The 26,800-nt window shown below is 40.3% G+C and overlaps 1 protein-coding gene across 4 annotated transcripts in view; it reads right to left on the bottom strand.

Moving 5' to 3' along the window:
- UBXN7 (UBX domain protein 7) overlaps positions 1-26,061 on the bottom strand; it is a 72,399-nt gene extending 46,338 nt beyond the window's left edge. For all 4 annotated transcript variants that reach the window (XM_003412945.4, XM_023551672.2, XM_064267387.1 and 1 more), the window contains exons 1-2: positions 25,934-26,061; positions 820-967 (exon numbers count right to left, since the gene is read on the bottom strand). In XM_003412945.4, the coding sequence (XP_003412993.1) occupies positions 820-967; positions 25,934-26,006 (221 nt within the window). In that variant the 5' untranslated portion in view covers positions 26,007-26,061. The remainder of the gene's footprint in view (positions 1-819; positions 968-25,933) is intronic.
- Between the last annotated feature and the right edge of the window lie 739 nt (positions 26,062-26,800).

Here is a 26,800-nt window from a genome sequence, read left to right on the forward strand (position 1 = left end):
TGTCCTGTGTGTGATTTGGCTGTTTAAATTTATCTCCAGTTTAATAAAAATAAAATCTAAGTCTTTTGCCTATTCTGATTTAAGAAGGTTCTTCTTGTTTAGTACCTCATGTCAGTTAATACTGACAGTCATCAAGGATTGTGAGCATTAAACTCTCATTTTAGGACCTATAAATTTTTATTTCAAAAATCAATGTTTTCCTTTGAATAGAGTTCATCTATAACATTTTCTAAAGACGGTTGGAATTCTGCCCGACAGGTATTTATTTTCCAACTCATATCGGTTATCAAATGTAAAGGGTAAAAACACCATGTCTCTTTGCCACTTACTACTATATCCTATATATTACAGTACCATATGCTGAAGGTGCTTCTAGTGATTAACCAACATGTAACTATTTAAGATATAAAGGATTGAAATTATTTTTCAAAAAAATTTCGTGGCTACTTAAAATTTTCCTGGGACAATGGAGGAAAATCTAGAATTGGGAAATCCGAGCTTTGGGGGGAATTAATTCCATATATGCTACTTAACTGCTGTGTTAGCTTGGGAAAATAGTTATAACTCTGCTTTCTTATCTATAAAATGTGGATAATAATGCCATCCTACATAGGGTTCTTTGGAGAATCAAATAATAGGTGTAACAGTGCTCTATAGAATTTATAGTATATCAGTACAAGTATTTCATTTGTTATTTTTTCAAATGCTTTCAACCTTCAGTTTTTTCAAAAGCAGGGAATTAACCTAACTTTGATAAAAATATAACTTGCTCAATTTAGGCAGGTGGGATGGTCCTAACAATAACAAATAAATTCATACTCTGCATGTGGTCTGACAGTGGAGACACTTGCTGAACTGGTACTGGGCTCTTCAGCGATTCCTCCACCATCCAAAAACATAGTGACCGCCATCTCCAGATTATTGTTGCAGGCTTCAAGCATATGTTTCCCTACACTTTCACTTGCACCTGAAATGGCAGAAAAGACAGAAAAAAAAGTAAAAAAGACACTTTCTTAGCTCATAGTAGAATACAGACTTCTCAAGCAAATTAATAGTACTCTTTCCCCTTTAGAATAAATGGTCTTTTTTTTTTTTAATCCATTAGTTCACTTCTAAATTGTTGGCTGGCTAATGTGAAATACACGGCTAGAAAAGGAGCAGCATTAAAATAGAAGTCTTCCTTCATAATAAAACAAAAATTAAATAAAGCAATTTGCCATTTCTTTAAATAGTCTAAGTATATACTTGCTAATAAACTAAAAAAAAAGATAAAGACCACATTTTAGAAAGTTAGAAATGCTTTCTGTCAGGATGAAGGCATTTCTCTTAGCATTTGTTTCTCTTTGCTAAAAATAAAACTATTTTTAAAATCAATGGAAGAGAAATGAAATGGAGCAATTTTGTCTAAAACAAAACTAAGTCAAAATCCACTAAGAAACTGTCAATTCTCCTCATTTAAAACTGGTCCTATCAGACTTACTCATTTGTAAATAAAGTGAGCAGTTTGCTAGATGCAATGTATACTGGTAAAGCCCTTTAAAACTTTTTCATGCCTGTTGGTACATACAGTGACCATGACAATTTTCCAGCCTTTGGGAGGGCAGGGGTTAGTGGGAAGCTATTGTACCATTGACAGTGCAGCAAAGCAGGGGTCCTTTATGACTGAAACAAACAGGCATATGCCACAAGTTACTGTTTTTACAGGGTACTGTACGAGCTGTCTGAGTTTTGGGGAGTAAAAAAACAGAAATTTTGAAAAATTTTATTTCTTACACGTATGTACCAATAGACCCCAGTGGGGACTCTGGGGTATAATTAGTAGTAGTTCTTATGTACCACTAAACACTTAGGGTGGGCCTGTGGGAGGGGGCAAGTAAACAAATCCATACTATCCACCAAAAATTCAGACACATTCAATGATTCAGTATGCTTCCATTAATGGAAATTAATGGTATCAACAAAAAATTCAAAGCAGAAAATAATCGGGTTACCAAAGGCTTATTAAGAAAACAATTTTACATACATCAAGAAATGTAAAAATACTTGTTCCTTTATGACCCAGTAATTTGGGCCTTTATATGGATTAAATTGTGTTCCCCCAAAAGATATGCTGAAGTCCTAAACCTTAAACCTGTGAAATGTGACCCTGTTTGTAAACAGGAGTTTCCTTTTGTTATGTTAATGAGCCATGCCAGAGTAGAGTGGGTCCTAAAGCTAATCCTTTCTAATTGGTGTCTTATAAAAAGGAAGACAGACAGACAGACAGACACATACGGGGAAATATGTCATGTGAAAATTCATCTACAAGCCAAGGAATGACAAGAAACCCTTGAGACTGCCAGAAGCTAAAATAGACAAGGAACGCTCTTCTCCTACCGTGCACAGAGTACAGCTGGCTGGCACCCTGAATCCAGGCTCCCAGCCTCCAACTGTGAGACAATAAATTTTTGTTCCTTAAAGCTAACTACTTGTGCCATTTTTGTTACAGCAGCTACTAGGTAAATAAGATAGACCACTCGTCAAAAGATAAGGACTTACATAAAATACTACATGCACAATGTGTCCACGTACATATCCAGCATAGTTTTAGGTAATGCTGAAACACTGGAAACAACATACACATCCAATAATATCAGGATGTAAATTATAGTACAGGCAGCCCCTGACTTACAACAGGGTTCCGTTCCGATGACTCCATTATAAGTCGGTTCTGACATAAGTTGAACATCTCTTTTTAAAGTTTTCATTGTTACTGCCTTTTATCTTTATAAATCTGATCTTTGAACATCTTCTGTCATTTCTGAAAGGCAGTTTTACTGGGTATTCCATTCCAAGGTTAACAGTTATTTTGTCTGAGAATATTGAAGGTATTATTCCAATGTCTTATGGCTCTGCTGTTGCTGGTGGAAAATCAGTTGCCAGACTAAAAAAACATTTTTATAGCAATCTGTCATTTCTCTTTGGCCGCTTTTAAGATCCGTCTCTGGTCTTCTACGGTTTCACTCTGATTTGTCAGGGCTGATGTTATTCGTCCTCTTTGGGATTCACTGGGCTTCCTCCACCTATTGACTCATATCACTTCCAAAAAATTCTCAGTCATTTCTCTTGGACCATTGCTTCAGCCCTCCATTCACACTTGTTTCCTCCTGGAACTCCCATTACATGTATGCTCAAGCTCTTCACTCTATCCTTTACGGCCCTACTTTTCTTTCATATGTTTATCATCTCTTTATCTCTCTATGCTAAATTTCTTCAGCACTATCTTCCAGTTGACACATGTCTCTTCAGCTGTGCCTGATATGTTTTTCAGCTGTTCACTGAGCTTTTAATTTCAGGTATGTTTTCACAGCAGAAATTTTTTTCCCCCCTAATCAGCTTGATCGTGTTTTAGAGACCCTCATTTCATACTCACATTTCAATCCTTTCATTTCTTCAAACATATTAATTTAGCTTACTGGAATTACTAAGACAAAACAAACTTTTTACAGTCTCTATGGGTCATTATCTCTTGGTTCTAGTTAAACTGTGTCACGGGTTTTGTGATTTTCTGACTGATCTCATGGGCTTTGGAATTTTAATGTGTTTTTTTTTTTCTTTCCCCTAAAATTTATTTGTTGTTGTTGTTGAGAAAAGGCACAGCAAAACATACATCAATTCAACCACTTCTACATATACAATTTCAGTGACACTGATCACATTCTTTGAGTTGTGTAACCATTCTCAGCCTCCTTTTCTGAGTTGTTCCTTCCCCATTAACATAAACTCACTGCCCCCTAAGGTTCCTATCTAATCTTTCCAGTTGCTGTCGTCCATTTGATTCTACACATATATTTCTTAAAAGAGTATAATTCTCAAGGCAGACATTTGTACTAGTTAAGCTAAACTATGAACATTTGAAATTCTATTCTGCAATTTCCCCCTTTTAATCAGGATTCTTCTATACAATCTTTGATAAAAATGTTCAGTAATAATAATAAAAAAAAAATAGCACGGCATATATTTACAACCACTACCACCAAAAAAAAAAAAAAAAAAGAGTAGCTGCTGATGCTGCTTATGTACAACCAAAAAACCTCATGGGATTTGGTTCCCTGGTTTGGAGGTTTAGGGTCATGGTTTCACGGGACACCCCAGTTAATTGGCCTAATAACACTCTTTAGTGCTTCTGTTCTACTTCCTAGTTCCTTGGGTAGTGCCTGGGGTCTAAAGGCTTGCAAATGGCCATCCAAGGCATAACAACTGGAGGAAGAAGGAGAGTCGGAAAGAGGATGAGGATACAGAACGTGTGGATAATCGCCCCCCTGAATTGCCACAAGAACTGGATGGTGCCCAGCTACCATTACTGAACATTTTGATCAAAGATTCTATAGAAGAATCTTGATCAAAGCGGTGTGTGGGGGAGGGGTGGGGGAATGTAGGACAGAATGTCATATTCTCACGGACCCCAGACTTGCTGGAGTCATGAAGATTGGACGAACCCCTGAAACTACTGCTCTGAGATCATCTTTAAACCTTAAACCAAAAATATCTCTTTAAGTCTTCTTAAAACCAAGCAGTAGCTGAGCTCAATTAGTAAAATATGTCTGCCTTGAGCATTATGCTCTTTTAAGAAATAACTATATGGAATCAAAGCGACAACAGCAACTCAAAAGATTAGATAGGAACCTTAGGTGACGATCAGTTTATGTTAATGGGGGAGGAAAAACTCAGAAAAGCAGGGTAGAAGTGTTGACTCAAAGAACATAATCAATGTCACTGAATTGTACATGCAGAAATGGCTGAATTGGTGTACATTCTTCTGTGTATATTCTCAACAAAATAAAAATTAAAAAAAATCTTCTTGAGGACAATATACTAGGAAAAAAGTTTCTCTAGATGAACTGGTATGCTCATTTTATCAGATGAGAACTATGTAAAAAGTTAAAGAGTCCCAGTGGCACAATGGTTAAGTGCTTGGCCGCTAACCAAAAGGTCAGCGGTTTGAACACACCAGCTGCTCCGTGGGAGAAAAGACCTGGCAATCTGCTCCCATAAAGATTACAGCCAAGAAAACCCTATGAGACAATTCTACTCTGTCACTGAGGGTCATTCTGAGTCAAAATCAACTCAGCGGCACACAACGGCATGTAATAAGTTAACCCTTATCCTTATTTCAGTGGTCTTGTATGTATTTCCGTTGTCGTAAATATCCTCAAATTGTTTTCGGAAGCAAGATATAAACAATAAATAGCATTCAAAATCTTAAAAAAAAAAAAAAAAAAGGCAGCTGGGCACCATCCACTTCTTCTGGTCTCATGGCAAAGGAGGCATTTGTTCATGGGGGCAGTTAGCCACACATTCATTTCTTCTTCCTATTCCTGACTCTCCATCTTCCTCTGTTGCTTCAACTAAAGAGGCCAATTTTTGTGCCTTGGATGGCCAGTTGGAAGCTTTTAAGATCCCAAGCACTATGAAACAAACTAGGAGTAGAAGAGAAGCACTAAACACGTTTTTATGCCAAATAACTGGGATGTCCCATTAACCATGACCCTATACCTCCAAACCAAGGAACCAAATCCCCATAAGGGGTTTGGCTGCACATCAGCAGCCTCTGCAGCTACTTTTTTTTTGGGGGGGGGGGCGGGCAGGACATTGTAATGTCTATCACACAACTTTTGCCAATTCAACTTTTTACAGGAATACAACTTACTTACGGCAATTACAATAATCAGCTATGCAATCCTACCCTTAGCAATGAGAATTGTCCACCACCGCAAACCAGAACTCCGTACTCCATAAGCAATAACCCCGCCTTTCCCCCCGCCCTCTCGTCCCTGGTAACCATTAATAAACTTTGCTCTCTATACACTGCCTTTTTCTCGTCTTTTATATAAGTGGAGGTCATACAATATTTGTTCTTTTGTGACTGACTTATTTCACTCAGCATAATGTCTCAAGCTCCACCCATATTACAGGTCAAGATTTCATTTCTCCTTCTGGCTAAGTAGTATTTCATTGTATGTAAGTACTACATTTTGTTTATCCATTCATCTGCTGATGGGTATTTAGGCTGTTTCTACCTTTCGGCTACTGCGAATTATGCTACAATGAACACTGGTGTACAGAGGTGTACAAGTCTCTGTTTGAGTCTCTGCTTTTAAGTCTTTTTGGATACATACCTAGGAGTGGAATTGCTACTACAAGCTCCTAACTGATCATTTTTCTATCTTCTGCCTTGCTGCTGAGGGTAAGTTCTAAAGTACAAACCTGATTTTATCACCCCTCTGTTTAAAATTCTTTAGTGGTTCTCTAACTCCTCAATTTTCACATATGCATGCAAAAGCTGGACAATGAATAAGGAAGACCGAAGAAGAATTGATGCCTTTTAATTATGGTGCTGGCAAGCAATACTGAATATACCATGGACTGCCAGAAGAACGAACAAATTGTCTTGAAAGAAGTACAGACAGAACGCTCCTTAGAAGCAAAGGATCGTGAGACTTTGTCTCTCATCCTTTGGACATGTAATCAGGAGAGACCACTCTCTAGAAAAGGACATAATGCTTGGTAAAGTGGAGGGTCAGCGAAAAAGAGGAAGACCCTTGAGACGAGATGGTTCAACACAGTAGCTGCAACAATGGGCTCAAGCATAATAAAGATTGTAAGGATGGCGCAGGACTGGGCAGCATTTACTGCTGTTGTACATAGGGTCGTTACGAGTCAGAACCAACTCAAATGCACCTAAAAACACAACTCCTACAGTATAAATTCTAGAGTCCTTATGAGCTGGAAAGTCCTTTGTGATCAGATCTCAGCTTATCTTTCTGGCTTTGCCTCTATTCCCTATTCTATACAATTCGATCTAGCCATAATAAATCACATGCTTGGAATGCCCATATCCTCCTTGTCTATTCCTTCATCTAGTTCTGAATGCTTATCTTTCAAGAATCACCTGAAGTGTTCCTTTGTCAATCTGTGGGCTAAGCACTCCCTAAACCACCTCTCCACTCCCATCCCCATGATGCTCTTCTATTAAATCCATGGATATCTCTGTCATAGCACTTAATACTATGCAGTAAATGTTCCTTTACTTTTCTGGCTTCCCCCGAAAGGTTTACTTTTCTAATTCCCTCCAAAAGAGTTGGCTTACTTTTTTAGCTCCCTCTCCCAGAAAGTCCCCACTTCAATCCCTTGAAGGCAGAGGTCGGTTTTCTTGTCTTGGTATCCCCAGCACCTACCCTAATGTTTGCTAGCTTGTGACAAATATCTAATAAACTGACTTAGAGCTATCTTTTTTTTTTTTTTAATTTTTATTGTACTTTAAGTGAAAGTTTACAAATCAAGTCAGTCTCTCACACAAAAACTTATATACACACCTTGCTATCCACTCCCAACTGCTCTCCCCCTAATGAGACAGCCCGCTCCCTTCCTCCACTCTCTTTTCGTGTCCATTTCGCCAGCTTCTAACCTCCTCTACCCTTCTCATCTCCCCTCCAGACAGGAGATGCCAACATAGTCTCAAGTGTCCACCTGATCCAAGAAGCTGACTTATAGCTATCTTACAGTACTTTAGCTTACAAACTAGTATACCAGGGAGAGAGGCCAGGCCAGACCTCTGCCAAAACGACTGGCACCCTCTATACCTTTTGAATTTTGTTTATGCACATATTATTTATGTTTTCAATGTAATTTAAAAAGCAATGTGGTTACACTGTTGAAATCATAAACAGCAAAAGGGTACTTGGTATAAATGGACTTGAGATAAAATCTGCAGTGACACAAGGCAACTATGAGCCCAAGAGACAGAAAGGACCACATGAACCAGCGACCACATCATCCTGAGACCAGAAGAACTAGATGGTGCCCGGCTACAACCGATGACTGCCCTGACAGGGAACACAACAGAGAACCCCTGAGGGAGCAGGACAGCAGTGGGATGCAGATCCCAAATTCTCATAAGACCAGACTTAATGGTCTGACTGAGACTGGAAGGACCCCGGTGGTCATGGCCCCCAGACCTTCTGTTGGCCCAGGACAGGAACCATTCCCAGAATCAACTCTTCAGATAGGGATTGGACTGGACAATGGGTTGGAGAGGGATGCTGGTGAGGAGTGAGCTTCTTGGATCAGGTGGACACTTGAGACTCTGTTGGCATCCCCTGCCTGGAGGGGAGATGAGAGGGTGGAGGGGGTTAGAAACTGGCGAAATGGACACGAAAAGAGAGAGTGGAGGGAGAGAGAGGGCTGTCTCATTAGGGGGAGAGTAATTGGGAGTGTGTAGCAAGATGTATATGGGCTTTTGTGTGTGAGATTGACTTGATTTGTAAACTTTCACTTAAAGCACAATAAAAATTGTGAAAAAATTTGCAGTGACAGCATCACATACAAATTCAAAAAGTGCTGCATCTCAAACAATGTAAAGAAAAAACAATATGCTCTGGAAATCTGACAGATGATGCAGAGTACCTATAGCTTTGTCAGATATCTAACAAAGATGGGTATCTAAGATGAAAGGAAAAAAAAAACTGAATTATAAAATGTGAGTAGAAAAATGTATTGATATATTGTGAGATTTAATATTAAATCAATAAATAACATATTACAAATAAATATCTGACCATTTCATTTATATCTTTAGAAAATTTCATATTCGTGCTTAGCCAGAAACTGTTTAGGGAAATTGGAAAAATACAGAATTATCTTTTATTCTGGGTTTGCCTTATAGGAGTATATACAGCAATTTAAGGTTCATAGACCAGGGAGGTTTTTTCCTTTAAAAGGGCTTATATATTACTCAAATTTGAGAAACTTTCCTTCAAATTTGAGGCTCTTCTCTCACCTTCAATTGCAACACCCAGTTAGCTAACAAGTCCCATTAAAACAAAAACCAAACCAGTTGCTGTTGAGTCGATTCTGACTCATACAGACTCTGCAGTTCCTGTCAAATTAATAACAATCCTATCCATACACTTTTCTCTATGTCCATTGTTATAGGCCTAGTTCAAGCCCTCGACATCTCTTAGATGAACTGCTACGTCTCCCTGATCTTGGTAGTGCGCCCCCCTTTTGATATACCTTCTATACTGTAAAATAATGGAAATATGATTATCTTCCCTGGTTCAACAGTTCTGCACTGCTGACTGGAATAGTTGCAATCTCTTTCGAGCTGCATACAAGATTTGGTCCTTATTTACCTCTCCAATTTTAAACTCATCTGCTCTCATCTCACTTCCATACCATCCCCTCCAGCCACACTGATTTCTATATGATCTAGGCAGATTCCTTGATTGTACTTCACAATACCACGCCACGGACAGAGTGATGTCAATTCAGTCCACTCATTTTTGCTGACAACACATCAGATACTCATCTTCCTTGTAAGTCCTACACCTTCCCTCTCCCCCTCGTTCTGAAGTTGGTATAAAACCCATCGCCATGAAGTCAATTCCGACTCACAGCAACCCTATAGGACAGAGTAGAACTGACCCATAGGGTTTCCAAGGAGCGGCTGGTGGATTCAAACTGCCAACTTTCGGTTAGCACCACCAGGGCTCCGAAGTAGGTCTAAGAACAGATAAATACCATTCCTTTGGGTTTTATATTCTGTCTTCATCTCTGCTAGCTCTTCTATTTTGCAAACTTTGAAAACTCACTGAACTGACTCAGTTCTCACTTTTCTCATCCCAGTAATCTTTTCTAAAGTTCTGTGTCAAGCTGAACCAAAACACCTGAAGTCCTAGGATATGTAAATTTACATTCTTACCATCAGGAAATACATTAAAAAAAAAATGAAATATCAAAAAAACACAAACGTCAATGCAACTTGCAACTTTTGGGGAGAGACGAAAAGTTCAAATGTCCTAATAGCCAACCTCAAATTAGGTAATTAAACACAAACTCTTGGGACACATATGGCACAAATTTGATGAACAATTTCAAAGACTTATGTGCTTCAATACTCCTATTAATAAAACCTAAGGCTTTGTTTCAGCGCTTTTCCTAATATTTTTACATTTTGTCCAGGTTCATTTTGTTGTATTATTATATTTTAAAATTGCTAATCTGACATGTGCAAAGAGCTGGAGGTGGAAAACCAATAGGGAAGAACACGTTCGGCATTTCTCAAGCCGAAAGAACTGAAGAAAAAATTCAAGCCTCGAGTTGCAATAATGAAGGATTCCACAGGGAAAATATTAAACGACACAGGAAACATCAAAAGAAGATGGAAGGAATACACAGACTCATTACACCAAAAAAAATTAGTTGATATTCAACCATTTCAAGAGGTGGCATATGATCAGGAACTGATGGTACTGAAGGAAGAAGTCCAAGCTGCTCTGAAGGCATTGGCGAAGAACAAGGCTCCAGGAATTGATGGAATATCAACTGAGATGTTTCAACAAACAGATGCAGCGCTGGAGGTGCTCACTCGTCTATGCCAAGAAATACGGAAGACAGCTTCCTGGCCAACTGGCTGGAAGAGGTCCATATTTATGCCTATTCCCAAGAAAGGTGATCCAACCAAATGTGGAAATTATAGAACAATATCATTAATATCACATGCAAGCAAAATTTTGCTGAAGATCATTCAAAAACGGCTGCAGCAGTAAAATCAACAGGGAACTGCCAGAAATTCTGGCCAGCTTCAGAAGAGGACATGGAACCAGGGATATCGTTGCTGATGTCAGGTGGATCCTGGCTGAAAACAGAGAATACCAGAAGGATGTTTACCTGTGTTTTACTGCCTATGCAAAGGCATCCGACTGTGTGGATCATAACAAGCTATGGATAACATTGCGAAGAATGTTCCAGAACACTTAATTGTGCTCATGAGCAACCTTTACATAGATCAAGAGGCAGTTGTTTGGACAGAACAAGGGGATATTGATTGGTTTAAAGTCAGGAAAGGTATGCGTCAGGGTTGTATTCTTTCACCATACCTATTTAATCTGTATGCTGAACAATTAATACGAGAAGCTGGACTATATGAAGAAGAACGGGGCATCAGGATTGGAGGAAGACTCATTAACAACCTGCAATATGCAGGTGACACAACCTTGCTTGCTGAAAGTGAAGAAGACTTGAAGCACTTACTAATGAAGATCAAAGACCACAGCCTTCAGTATGGATTACACCTCAACATAAAGAAAACAAAAATCTTCACAACTGGACCAATGAGCAACATCATGATAAACAGAGAAAAGACTGAAGTTGTCAAGGATTTCATTTTACTTGGATCCACAATCAACAGCCATGGAAGCAGCAGTCAAGAAATCAAAAGACGCAATGCATTGGGCAAATCTGCTGCAAAGGACCTCTTCAAAGTGTTGAAGAGCAAAGATGTCACCCTGAAGACTAAGGTGCGCCTGACCCAAGCCATGGTGTTTTCAATCGCATCATACGCGTGTGAAAGCTGGACGATGAATAAGGAAGACCGAAGAAGAGCTGACGCCTTTGAATTGTGGTGCTGGCAAAGAGTACTGAATATAGCATGGACTGCCAAGAGGACGAACAAATCTGTCTTAGAAGAAGTGCGGCCAGAATCCTCCTCAGAGGCAAGGATGGCAAGACTGTGTCTTACAAACTTTGGACATGTTGTCAGGAGAGATCGGTCCCTGGAGAAGGACGTCATGCTTGGCAGAGTCCAGGGTCAGCGGAAAAGAGGAAGACCCTCAAGAAGGTGGATTGACAGAGTGGCTGCAACAATGAGCCCAAGCATAACAATGATTGTAAGGATGGCACAGGACCGGGCAGTGTTTCATTCTATTGTGCACAGGGTCGCTATGAGTTGGAACCGACTCGACGGCACCTAACAACAGCAACAACATACAAAGCCAACATCATCCTAAATGGAGAGCGTCTGAAAGTATTCCTCTTGAGAACTGGAACCAGACTAGGATGTCCTTTATTACCACTCTTATTCAACATTGTGCTGGAGGTCCTACCCAGAGCAATTATGCTAGAAAAAAAAGGAAGGACATCCAAATTGGTAACGAAGAAGTTAAAGTATCTCTATTTGCAGATGATATGATCGTATACACAGAAAACCCCAAAGAATCCCCAAGAAAACTACTGAAACTAATAGAAGAGTTCAGCAGGATATCAGGATACAAGACAAACATACAAAAATTAGTTGGATTCCTCTACACCAACAAAGAGAATGTCGGAGAGGAAATCACCAAATCAATACCATTTACAATAGCCCACAAGAGGATAAGTAAGCATCATTGAAAAAGAATAACAAAGTGGGAGGCCTCACACTACCTGATTTTAGAACATACTATACCATCACAGTAGACTACAAAGCCTGGTACCACTGTAACAACAGATACATGGACGAACGGAATAGAATTGAGAATCCAGACTTAAATTCATCCATCTATGAGTAGCTGATATTTGACAAAGGTCCAACGTCTGTTAATCGGGGAAAAGACACTCCCTTAAACAAACAGTACTGGCATAACGGGATATCCATCTCCAAAAAAGTAAAACAACACCCATACCTCACACCATGCACAAAAACTAACTCAAAATGGATCAAAGACCTAAATATAAAATCTAAAATGATAAAGATCATGGAAGAAAAAATAGGGACAATGCTAGGAGCCCTAATACATGGTATAAACAGAATACAAAACATAAGTAACGATGCACAAACACCAGAAGAGAGACTAGACAACTGGGAGCTCCCAAAAACCAAACATTCATGCTCATCGAAAGACCTCACCAAGAGTAAAAAGACAACCGGCAGACTCGGAAAAAAATTTTGGCTATGACTAATCGAATCAGCGTCTGATCTCTAAAATCTCTAAGATACTGCAAAATTTCAACCACTAAAAGATAAATAACTCAATTAAAAAATGGGCAAAGTATATGAACAGGCACTGCACCAAAGAAGACATTCAGGTGGCTAACAGATACATAAGGAAATGCTCAGGATCACTAGCCATTAGAGATGCAAACCCAAACTACAATGGGATAACATCTCGCTCCAACGAGGCTACCATTAACCCAGAAAACACAAAATAATCAATGTTGGAGAGGTTGTGGAGAGACTAGAACATTTATACACTCCTGATGGGAAAGCAAAACAGTACGACCACTTTGAAAATCAATCTGGCACTTCCTTAAAAAGCTAGAAATAAAACCACCATACAAGCCAGCAATCCCACTCCTTGGAATGTATCCTAGAGAAATAAGAGCCGTCACACGAATATATAGATATGTACACCCACGTTCACTGCAGCACTGTTCACAATAGCAAAAAGATGGAAACAACCTAAGTGCCCATCAACGGGTGGATGGATAAAAAAATTACGGTATATTCACACAATGAACAATTTGCGAAACATCTCATAACATGGATGAATCTGGAAGGCATTATGCTGAGTGAAATTGGTTGCAAAAGGACAAATATTCTACGAGACCACTATCATAAGAACTCAAGAAAAGGTTTAAACACAGAAGAAAACATTCTTTGATGGTTACGAGGGTGGGAAGGGAGGGAGAGGGGTATTCACTAACTGGACAGTAGACAAGAATTATCTCAGGTGAAGGGAAGGACAACTCGCAATACAGGCGAAGTCAGCACAATTGGACTAAACCAAAAGCTAAGAAGTTTCCTGAATACAAACACTTCGAGGGACAGAGTAGCAGAGGCAGGAGTCTAGGGACCACGGTTTCAGGGGACATCTACGTCAACTGGCATACCAACGTTTATTAAGAAAATGTTCTGCATCCCACTTTGGTGAGTGGCGTCTGGGGTTTTAAAGGCTAGCCAACGGTCATCTACCGGTACCAGTACCCAGTGCCATCAAGTCTATTTCAACTCATAGCGACCCTATGATGAACGGTCATCTAAGATGCATCAGTTGGTCCCAACCCACCTGGAGCAAAGGAGAATGAAGAACACCAACGACAAAAGAAAATATTAGGCCAAGAGACAGGAAGGGCCACATAAACTAAAGACTCCATCAGCCTGAGACCAGAAGAACTAGATGGTGCCTGGCTAACACCAAAGACCGCCCTGACAGGGAACATAACAGAGAGTCCCTGATAGAGCAGGAGAAAAGTGGGGTGCAGAACTCAAATTCTAGTAAAAAGACCAGACTTAAAGGTCTGCTGAGACTGGAGGAACCCCAGAAGACATGGCCTCTGGACTCTGTTAACCCTGAGCTAAAACCATTCCCGAAGCCAACTCTTCAAAGATTAGACTGGACTATAAGACATAAAATGTTACTTGTGAAAAGTGTGCTTCTTAGTTCAAGTAGTTACATGAGACTAAATGGGCAGTTCCTGTCCGGAAGCAAGATGAGAAGGCAGAAAGGGACAGGAGCTGGTTGAATGGACGTGGGAAATCGAGGGTGGAAAGGAGGAGTGTGCTGTTACATTATACGGATAGCAAATAGGGTCATGTAACAAAGTGTGTACAAATTTTTGTATGAGAAACTAACTTGAGCTGTGAGCTTTCACCTAAAGCACAATAAAAAACAAAAAAGAAAATTCACATTAAAGAACTTAGTACAGTTCCTGGCAAACAGTTAACTATTAATAGATATAGATTGTCCCAAGTTATACAGTATTCAAGCTACGCATAAGTGACAAATAAAAATACTGGAAGTATGAAATGTGAATACCTATATATAGCCTATGGAGAACCACATTTTATCAGCCAGTAAAGAGGAAGAGTAATACATCTCACGGTTTTCTCTCTCTTACTCATCTGATACTATGAACATGTGTTTCACTCACGTTAAGCACTCATTAAAAAAAATGCAGGAATACAATGACAAAATGAAAAAACTATTACACTAGGAAAAATGAATGTTACGGATAAAGAATACACGAAAAGGATCTGCTCCAAAGGAATCTGTTAACAGCTAAACAGAATTCCCGTGCGCCTGTAAAGCATCAAGAGCTGACGCAGAGATAGTAGAAAGCTTGACACAAGTATGTTATTGTTAGGTACTGTGGAGTTGATTTTGACTCTACAGCAACCCCACGTGACAGAGTAAAACTGCCCCCACAGGGTTTTCTAGCCTGTAACCTTTACGGAAGTAGATTGCCAAGTCTTTCTCCCATGGAACTTCTGGGTGGGTTCCTACTGCCAACCTTTCAGTTAGCGGTTGGGCACCTAACCATTGTGCCAGCAGGGCTCCTTTGATAAAATTATTGATACACTATTATTCCAAAATCTCCAAAGTCCACAGGACTATGGAACTCAAGATTAATATTTTTTAAAAGGAATTCTACAAGGAAAGACCTTAAGACACAAAAAGAAAAAACTATCACAAAGGAAGTAACAACTGTGATATTTTGAGGAAGATGGTGTCAGCTAATCTCACTTAAGCATTTAACGCTAGAATACATGCTGGAGGCAATATACACCTAAGATGGCTCTGTCATCCCTCTTGACAATTTGTTCGGATGACTTCCATCAACGGAACTTGTCAGGATGGTGACCTGCAATGGCTTCCTCTCCCAAAAGCGTCCCTATATACAAAGATTTTCTCTAAAGGAAGCACATGCTAAATCCTCACAAGACCAAAGAAAGTCGCGTTAGAGAAGCGCCCAAGAAGCAAAGAATATCATTCACTTTCTTACATAAAGCCAACATATGTGACCTGTTTTTGCTTGTGTAATCATTCTTATGTATCACTTGTTCTCACTTAGGGAGGGTATCATTTTAGAAACAGAAGATAATTGAAAGATAATTAAAAATTCCAGTGATTCTCAGTGTCAGGACGTACTAGGGGCATTCGGTAATGTGAAAGACCATTTTTGGTGTTTCCTGACTAGGGGTTAGGAGACGCTACTGGCATTTAGTGGATAGAAGCCAGGGGTGCTGTGGTAGGCTGAAAGCTGCTCCCACATGGTGTGTTCAAAGACAGCTGCTGACACCTTGATTTCAGAATTCTGGCCTCCAGAATTGTGAGACTAAATGTGTACGGTTTTAAGCCAGGTAGTTTGTGGTAATTTGTTAAACAGCAGCTACAGGAAAATTAATACAATTGCTAAACCTTCTGCAAAGGATAGAACACTCCTTTACAACAGTCCTACACAACAAAAAACTGTCCTACCCAAAATGCCAATAACACATCCAATGAGCTAGACAGAGGAATATGAAAAATAAAGGTTAACTGACAGAAAAAAGAGGAAAATTAGAGAGGTCTAAATGACAAAGGAAAGGAATGGTGGTAATCAGATACAGAGAAGCTACAAGTTTCACCTATACATTCAGATGTAAAACAATTTTGATGGGTTAGCTGTAAAGAATTTGGATTTCTATATTACTATATTTAAATAAAGAACATATCTATTTTTTTTTAAAGCTAATAAGAAAAGTTTGCAAACATAAACTATTTGCAAAGCTTGTTTAAATGAGGTTATTTTGAAGTCTCAATATGAAGACAGCGACAGGGTATCTTAATCTAACCCAGAAATCTACAATCTCCAGCAGGAGCCCCGCTTTACTTTTTCTTACCACATGTACTCTTTTTCTCTATTTATTCCTTGATCTTTTCTTCCTTCTATTTTAAGCCTGCAAATGGCACCAAAGGGCATTACTTAACCCAGTTTGTGGCACACAATTCATGAGTAGCCATTTCCTTGCTGCTATCCCTAGTTCACAACCTCGGTCCATTCATTCTCTGGCTGAAAGGCGAGAATACCAGAAAAATGTTTACCTGTGTTTTATTGACTATGCGAACCCAATTGACTGTGTGGATCATGACAAAGTATGGATAACACTGGGAAGAATGGGAATTCTAGAACCCTTAACTGTGCTCATGAGGAAACTATATGTAGATCAAGAGGCAGTTGTTTGAACAGAACAAAGGGATACTGCGTTGTTTAAAGTCAGGAAAGGTGTACCGTAGGACTGTATCCTTTCACCATACTTATTTGATCTGTATGCTAAGCAAATAATCCGAGAAGCTGGACTATACGAAGAAGAACGGGGCATCAGGATTGGAGGAAGACTCATTAACAACCCGTGTTATGCAGAAGACATACCTTGCTTCCTGAAAGTGAAGAGGACTTGAAGCACTTACTGAAGAAGATCAAAGACCACAGCCTTCAGTATGGATTACACCTCAACATAAAGAAAACAAAAATCCTCACAACTGGACCAATAAGCAACATCATGATAAATGGAGAAAAGATTGAAGTTGTTGTCAAGGATTTCATTTTACTCAGATCCACGATCAACGTCCATGGAAGCAGCAGTCAAGAAATCAAAAGACACATTGCATTGGGTAAATCTGCCGCAAAAGACCTCTTTGAAGTGTTGAAAAGCAAAGATGTCACCTTGAAGACTAAGCTGCTCCTGACCCAAGCCATAGTGTTTTCAATCACCTCATATGCATGTGAAAGCAGGACAATGAATAAGGATGATAGAAGAATGGACGCCTCTGAATCGTGGTGTTGGCGAAGAATGTTGAACATACCAACATATGGACTGCCAAAAGAATGAACAAATCTGTCTTGGAAGAAGTACAATCAGAAAGCACCTTAGAAGCAGGGATGATGAGACCACATCTCACACACTATGGACATGTTGTCAGGAGGCGTCAGTCCCTGAAGAAGGACGTCATGCTTGGTAAAGTAGAGGGACAGTGAAAAAGAGGAAGGCCCTCCACGAGATGGACTGACATAGTGGCTGCAACAACGGGCTCAAGCATGACAACAATTATGAGGATGGCGCAGGACTGGGCAGGGTTTTGTTCTGTTGTACACAGGGTCACTATGAGTTGGAAATGTCTCCACGGCACCTAACAACAACTCCATTAATGACAAGATAGGAAATAGTCTAAAACTATAATGCAGCCCATGTCTCCACCACAGCCAAATGGAAGAATGAGGAGATTGCAAACTTTAATAGTCTTTTATGCCTATTCTCTACACTGCTTTCAGTGCCAAAAGAAGGACCATCTCTTCTCTACCTACCATCAAGGAACCAAAGTACAGCAGTCAACACATGTTAATACTGGTGAAGGGAAAGGCAATACACAATATGGGAGAAGTCAGCACAACATGACCAAGGCAAGAGAGGACACTGAGAGGAATGCAAGAATAAAGGGCAACTATATTAACTAGACAATCCTGCAACAAGAGTATCAAAAAACAGTAATATATGAATGGATACACAGGCAGATAGATAGGCCAAGAGGTGTGGGAGGGTATAAGGGAACACACCACTGGCAGATACAGCTTTGGTGGTGAATACTTCTATATACACAACAACGGTAGGTGCTCCTCATATATTAATACAGACAACAGAGCACATAACGGGCACGGTCAGGGAAACCTCTTAGCCATAACCAAACCCCTTGCAGGAGGAAGTTCCTAAACTCAAAGGGAAAGAACCAGAGACTCAGGAGACATCTACATCAACTGGCACAACATATTTCATAAAAGCAATGTTCTGCATCCTACTTTGTTAAGTAGCATCTGGAGTCTTAAAAGCTTGTGAGCGGCAATCTAAGATACTATTGGTTTCTCACCGCTTAGAGCAAAGCAGAGTGAAGAAAACCAAAGACTCAAGGGAGCAATCTGTCCAAAGAACTAATGGACCACATGAACCACAGCCTACACGGCCCTGAGATCAGAACTAAATGGTGCCTGGCTACCACTACCAACTGCTCTGACTGGGATCACAGCAGAGGGCCCTGGACAGGGCAGGAGAAAAATGTAGAACAGAAAATCAAACTCACAAAAAAGACCACACTTACTGGTCTGACAGAGACTGGAGGAACCTCCGATACTATGGTCTTAAGACACCCTTCTGACCTGGAACTTAAGCCATTCCCAGAGATCACACTCCAGCCACAGAACAGACAAGCCCATAAAATAAACATTAACATCTGAGAGGAACGTACTCCTTAGAATAATCAATTATGAGATCAAAAGGGCAATATTTGCCCAAAAGCTAAGATGAGAAGGCAGGAAGGGGTAGAAAATCAGGATAAAAGGAAACAGGGAAACCAGGGCAGAAATAGGGAGAGTGCTGACACACTGTGGGGATTGAAACCAAGGCCATGAAACACTTCATGTACCAACTACCAAATGGGAATCTAATTTGCTCTGTAAACTTTCCACAAATGTACAATTAAAAAAAGTATACCAGTCACAAAGATTTTAAAAAACAAAGCAAAACAAAACCTCTTCAGATGCCTTTTCACCCCAAAAGGAGGGATCACGGACATGATAGGGACACAAAGAGGTTACTTTTTGATGCTACACTTCCCCCGGCAAGGTAAGCCAGACTATCCACCAGAGGAAATAGGAGTGGGAATAAGGTGAATTTTTCACCACCTCATCAGTCTCCACCCTGAAGCTTTTAAGCATTCAAGAAGAGAAAACATTAAAAATTAAAATTAAATGCAGAAAACTAAATTTAGTACATACAAGGGGAATAAAATGATTAAGTCAGGGGGTGGATAAACAAAGCTAGTATTTGTTGGATCAACTAAAGGAAACTGTAGTGGGAAAAGCAGTGATACGGTGGAAAATATATGAGCCTGAAGAGTAAAGACACTAGATTCTAGTTTCTAATCTGTTCTGCCATGACCTAGACCAGTGTTACATCCAAACTGTGGTCCTGAGACCACACAAACTACCTATTACTGGTCCAAGGCAAGTAAAAACAGAAATTCCAGTGTAAGCATTTAGTAACTTTTATAGCAATTTGATAGTTTTATGTTTGACTCTAATAATTAAAAGTTGGAGCGTGAAAGGAGATTTATGGATGGCAATTTAGTCACCAGGGAAATTAAACCACAATGAGATACCATTACATACCTACTAGAATAGCTTTAAAAAAGTTATAATACCAAATGCTGACCAGAATGCAGAGCAACTGGAGCTCTCATCCACTGCTGATGGGAATGCAAAATGGCGTAGCCACCCTGGAAAACAGTTTGGCAGACTCTTATAAATTTAAACATATACCTATCATATGATCCAGTAATTCCATTCCTAGGTATTTATCCAAAAGAAATGAAAACTTATAATCACACACCTGTACATCAATGTTGTTGGCAGCTTTATTTATAATCTCAAAAAAATGGAAACACCCCTAGTGCCCTTCATGTGAGATAAATGAATGAACTGTAGTACTGGGTATAGCCATACAATAGTGTCCTATTCTCCAATAAAAAGGAAGGAACTACTACTGATGCAGCTACTACCTCTAGGACTGAGGTAGTTCATAAAGAGTGAGCTAGAAACCTGAAAAAGCAACTCCTCCCCAAAGCTGAGATTTAGACCTCATTGGAGACTGAGTGGCTCCCAGAGGAACATCAATATACCAGAGTTGAAGAGGAGCCCTGGTGGTACAGTGCTTAAGCATTAGGCTGCTAACCAAAAGGTCAGTAGTTTGAATCCACCAGCCACCCTCGGAAACCCTATGGGACAGTTCTACTCTGTCCTGCAGGGCCACTATGAGTCAGAATCAACTTGGCTGCAATGAGTTTTGTTTTTTTTTTTACTGATACCACAACGACATGAATAAATCTCAAATGCAGTATGTTAAGTGAAAGAAACCTCAAAAGGCTACATACTGTATGAATCCATTTGTATGACGTTCTGGAAAAGGCAAAGCAATAGACAAAAAACAGATTAGTCTACAGATGGGGAGAGGTTGACTACAAAGAGCAGGAGGGATTATTGAGGGTGATGGCACAGTTCTGCATTTGACTGGGTGGTGGTGTGCACTTATCAAAACTTACATAAATATATGCTAAGAAGGGTATATTTACTCTATGTAAATTATACTGCAACTTCTAAAGAATTTGGACTTGTATTTTGTCTTATTTTTATTTCATTTCTTCAAGTAATTAGCTTTTATTGTATTTTACAATAGTATTGGTCTATGCAGATTGCAATTTTTTTTAGAGGTCCTTTCCTACAAATGGAGCCCTGGTGGCGCAGTGGTTAAGAATTCATCTGCTAACCAAAAGGTCAGCAGTTCAAATCCACCAGCCACTCCTTGGAAACCCTGTGGGGCAGTTTTACTCTCCCATAGGGCTACTATGAGTTGGAATCAACTCGATGGCAACAGCCTTGGTTTTCAGGTTCCTACAAATATGCTTGCGAGGCAGTGACCTAGACATATAACCCTAAGTCACTTTACTTCTCTGGGTCTCCATTTTCCCGTTTTTATAACTCAGGAATGGGTCAAGACGGTTTTTAAGATTATCTTCCAGTCCTCAAAAAAAAAAAAAAAAAAAAGAGGCTATTCAGTTCTGATTCCCTAATAGTGCCTACCTAAGGAGCCCTGGTGGTGCAGTGATTAAATGCTTGGTTGCTAACCAAAAGGTAGTTTGAACTTAACCAGTGGCACCACAGGAGAAAGATGTGACAGTCTGCTTCTGCGAAGATTTACAGCCTTGGAAACCCTATGGGGCACTTCTACTTTGTCCTATAGGGTCTCTATGACTTGGAACTGACTGGACAACAACGGGCTTGGTTTTTTGGGGGTATATTTGAGATATCACTCTATCCCTGACGTTTGAGGTACCATCACTCTCTCTTGGTTTTCCTCCTACATCTTTGGTTTCTCTTTAGTCTTCTCTGCACTTTATTATTTTGCAGTTCCTCAGATATTGGTGTTCCTTTAGCTTTGTGTCCTGAAGCCTATTCTTTTTTTTTTTACAGTAAACTCTACCCTGCAAGATGTCATTCACTTTTACAGCTTCAAACACCATAAACATAACTTCTGAGATCTCATTCTTCATGCTAGACTCAATACTCATTTGTTTGTTGACAAGCTCCATTTGGAAGTCCCACCGGCAGCAATTCCACTTACCCAAAATAGAACTAATCATCTTCTCCCTGTACCTCTTGTATCCCTTTATCTTTATAAATTACAACTAAATGTCCAAAATAGAATTCCTAACCTTCATTTTGACTCCTCCAACTTCTTCCCATATCTTTCAGAGTCCACTCCCCTGCCACTAACTTATTTTAGAGCACCAGTATCCTTCTTGGGTTGATGCAAGTCTTCTACTAACCTCTGTACCTACCTCTTCTCTACTATAGCCAATTAGCTCCTTCTAAAAACCTCAAATCTGATTATGTCACTCGCCACTACACTCAGAATACAGCCCAGATTTCTTAATATGGCTTGCAAGGCCTTTATGATCTGGCTCCCTGCTTCTCTCTTTAGTTCCATTTATATGCTCTATTTATTTGGAACTACAATCAGTTCCGTAAACCTACTGTCTCTCCTCTATTACCTGTGTATATGTCTGACCCTCTTTTTTCCAGGCCTTTACACATGTTCCTTCTACCAAAAACAACTCTCCCCAGATAAACTACCCTCCATGTTTTAGCTAAGAAATTATTTCTTCTAGGAAACCTTTCTTGACCTCCTTCTTTTGTGCTCCCCTGATATCTCACCATTCTCCCACTGTGTAACAACGCGTATTTACTTGTATTTCCGTTAAAATTTAATCTTTTTGAAGTCAGAGACCATTTCTTGCTCACAGTAGTATCCCCTCAATCTGAAGCATGTCTAATACATACTAGTCTATCAATAAATGCTAAATTTATTAGTGAAATTCCATTCACAACTCAAGAAATTTATTACCTCCCTTAAACTTCTGCTCAAACTTCATTATCGCCTTTTGAGATAATTCTTAAAATTCTGAAAGTTTTCTTTTGGTGTCTAGAACACTGGAAACCACTTTTTCTGACACAGAACTTAAAAACACATTTTAATACTAACCAGAAACATATAAAATATGAATAGAAATTTACCACAAAGCCAAATAAATACATGCACCAGTTTCTAATTTTTATAATAAATATGCATCCATTCAACAATTTTAGAAAAAAAGATAAAGCTTAGGTATTTTCTACAACTGAGGTGCTATAATTTCGTGAAATATGCTTACGCCTACTATGCACAAAGCATTAAGGAATTCTATAATATCAACCTGTTGTACTCTTCTAAGCCTCCACATTTTGTCCTTACCTTCTGATTTGCCTGTTTATTTTTTACCTATTCTATAATGGTCTCCAGACCCTTCACCTCACGAACTATTCTGATTGTATTTGTACATTTTGTATACGTGTGGCTGGATGTCAGCCCAAGTTAGTGTTAAGGGGATACTATCATGATTCAAAATATTTTTTTAAATTGTTCTTTTGAAATTCCTTTCAGATTCAGCAGCATATTCTTTCATGTTTTGAGAACTGATAAGACTTCTAAAAGTAGCCAACAGTCATTCAAAGTCATGTGTGATGAATATCAAGGGCTATCAAACCAAGTAATATTGTAAAATGGGGTATGACTAAAAAGAACTTATTTTATGTAGCTTTAAACAGCTCTGAAGGCATCAGTGGTGGTGGTACACAGCGTCTTAACATGATTACTTCAAAGAACATCACTTCCTTGGCTACCTGCTTGTCAGAGAGCGCAATCATAGAAAAATGCGTACGGTGTAACGTTAAGTGAAAAATTTAGAATTCTAAATTATGTACAGTACAATCTATAATGCAAAAAATAAGTATGTAAACGAGAATTGGAAGAGACCATAATAAAATAAATAATATTGATATAAGAGTGGAAAATTAGTTTTTTTCCCTTTTTCCAAACTATTTCATGTTTGTCATCTTTTTAATAATTAAAAAAATTTTAAAAATCAGATTCATTCCTTCATACACACGTACTATAGAGAAATTTGTTTTATTTAGTGAGAAATAAGATTTACTAAGAAATCTTTCAATTTTCTATTTCTAAATGCCATTGAATTAGTTGCTTGTATTAGAATGTTGAGCTTCTAGGTAAGTAAACCTTTTCAAAATCAGAGCATAAGCTCTTAAAAAAAAAAAAATTTTTTTTAAGGTCAGCCTAATTCACCCAGCAATGCATAAAAAACAACTACCTTCTTATCATAAACACTACTGTTTACAATATATGTGAAGATAACCCCCAAATTTATTTTTTAGATACATGAAAAGGGGTGGAGGGATCAATCAGGTGTTTCTAATGGTAATCATAACCTCGTTGAAAGAATCTAAAAAAATTATTAATAACAATTCACAATAGATTAGGAACAATCTAAGGTATTTCTGCTTTTGCAGAATTCTAGATACCATTGTCTACTGAGAGAATCCAACCTGATTCAGAAATAGAAACGCCTGTGACCAGGAAACAGGCAGTATAGACTAGCAAACAGAGACAGAATAAAGGCAGTTCAGTGAGTCAGTTCACCTCATCACACTTCAGATTTTGTCTATATCTAACAAAAATGTTCATTACAAGAGATAATGTGAAGTTAAAGCAATAAGTGTTCCTGAGTCCATTTATTTAATTTCAGTTTCTCTGCAGAAAAAACTGAAATTAAATAAGTGTCATATTAAACTACCTCTAAGAAACCTAAAAAAAGGATTATTAATGATACTCTATAACCGATTCACTACAAAGATTTTCCTATATAAACATAATGCAGTACATGTTAACTTATACACATAATTTTCCCCACAAAAGTGGCTTCGGGAGGTAATGGCATTACACCTTTAGTATATTTTAAATTATGAATATGAAAATTATCACTCCATTCCCCACTCCGATTTTATTACAAATTTTACTTTACCAACTTTGACCCACTGCTGCATGCGCAGGAGCTAGATAACAATGCATCAAACATCTAGTTACCGTTGCAGAGTTAAAAAAAAAAATAAAAGGAGCTTTAATTATCCAACGATAACTAGCATACAACCTGTATTGGGTAAAACAATGTAAAATTTTCCTTAGCCAGATCTTGCACGACAAACTCTGAGAAACATTAACAGTGAAAGGATCGTCCGCATTTAACAAAGCATCAGAGAAAGGATCTGCTAGGCGAGAGAACTAACATTCTGACCTCTTTCCAAAATGACAAACTAGAGCTGCAAAATTACACCCCGGCACATGGAGTACTCTCCTCTCAAATCACTCCACAGAGAACTTCATCATTTGCTCCGCCCTCTAATAACTCATGCAAAAAAAGTTCAGCACCATCAGAGAGAAACCAAGACCCAGGGAATTCAGAGAATGGCTTAGGGCCTTTCCCCCAGGCGGTGAGAGGATCTGCGTGTGCCCTTCGCAGGGGTCCAAAAAAAGAAAAACCCAGGCCTAGGGTCTGAGGGATACCGACAGCCAGAGAGAGATTTCCTCTCGGCGAAGTTTCTGCCGCCATCCCTATGTGAGCAGCGGGAGGCCCCGGCGCCATCGCCTCGGTCTTTGGGGTTTTATTATAGGGAGGTGGGAAACGCCAGCCAGGATTCCTCCAGGCCTTCACAATTAAGCTTGTGGAAGGGATCCCCTCATTTTACTCTTAAAACCCCAGTTCCTAAGGTGCTTCTCAGCCGCCCCCTTCCTGGCGGCCGATCTCCCCGGATCCGTGAAGGCGCTGCCGAAGCCACTAGCCTCGCCGTGAAGGCGGGAGGGCCCGAACCAGCCAGGGCCACAGCGATGGCTCCGAGGGGCCCAGCCAGGGGAAGGGCAGGCCAGGGACGGGGGAGAATGACCCGGCCGGGGAGCCGGGAAAGAGGAGCTGAGGGGACGCACTCCGCCCCCGAGCTGGCCGGAGAAGAGAGGAAGATGATGGAGGAGGAGGAGGAGGGCGGTGGCCCGGGTGCGGCCCCCCACTCCTTCCGCCCCCAGGTCCCCGGGCCGGCGGGGACGGATGGGCTCGGCCCACTCGCCGGGACCGGGCTGGCAGGGGTGAAGGGTCCCCCTCCACACTGCGAGGAGACCACGAGCGAGAATGTGGGCAGCGGGGGGGGCCGCCTCCCGCCTGAACCCGGAGACCCCGACGCCGTCGTCGCCTCTTCCTCAGGAGGGAGGACGGGAGCTTTGAGTAAAGCCCGAGGGAGGAATGCATGAAGGCAAAAGAAAGCCCGGGGCAGACCCGCCGCCCGCCCCGGACCCCGCTCTGCACCTTCCGGTAACCGCGTCTCTTACCGGTGATGGCGGTGAACTGCTGAATTAACCCCTTCAGCGCCGAGGACGCGGCGGAGCCCCCGTGGGCAGCCATCTTACCGCCGCCGCCGCTGCCGCCGAACAACAACACAGACACACACGGACCGCCCTCCCCCACCTCGCAGCGCCGTTTGCGCAGGCTCATTGACCATCCCCATGCTCCGCCCCTCCCGGCCCGCTGAGCGGTGAGCGCAGGCGCACTTCCCGACCGGTCCGGGAGCGCTCTCTCTGCTCTCCGGATTGGCTGCTCGGTTGCTGTCTGCTCGCCGCATCCTTCTTGCAGCCCCTGGTGCCTCCCTCTCCAAACTCCAAGGCCAGCCTGGTAGACACGGTATGAGCTCCTGCTTTCCAGAGGAAGATTCGGACTCGCCAGGTAGCAGGTTCCTCGCGATTCAACTTGACAAGCTTTACTGACAGACCCAACTACCGGTGACAGGGTTTTTTGTTGTTGTTTTTTTTTCTTTTTTGCAGCTCCACAACCCCTCTGCTAGGTTTGCTGAAGCTCCCACCAAAATCCAAATCCTATATCATCAACACTGAAGCCACTCGTACAGGTTCTCCAACGTCTAAACTAATTGCTTTCCCTAACCTAGTGCAGCGACCCTATCCAGCAAAATACCAGAACCTTTCATGCCAAGATAGCATGGTGCAGGATTTGACACGTAGCAGGGGTTTTTAAAAAATAATATTTTATTGTGTTTTAGGTGAAAGTTTACAGCAAAGTAGGTTCCCATTTAACAATTTTTATACAGATTGTTTCCTGACATTGGTTACGTTTTTCACAATGTGTCACTATTCTCGTCATTTCCATTCTGTTTGTTCTGTTTCCACTAATCTAGCTTCCCTGCC

This window comes from Loxodonta africana, chromosome 1 (genome assembly GCF_030014295.1).
Source record: "Loxodonta africana isolate mLoxAfr1 chromosome 1, mLoxAfr1.hap2, whole genome shotgun sequence".
Lineage (NCBI taxonomy): Eukaryota > Metazoa > Chordata > Mammalia > Proboscidea > Elephantidae > Loxodonta > Loxodonta africana.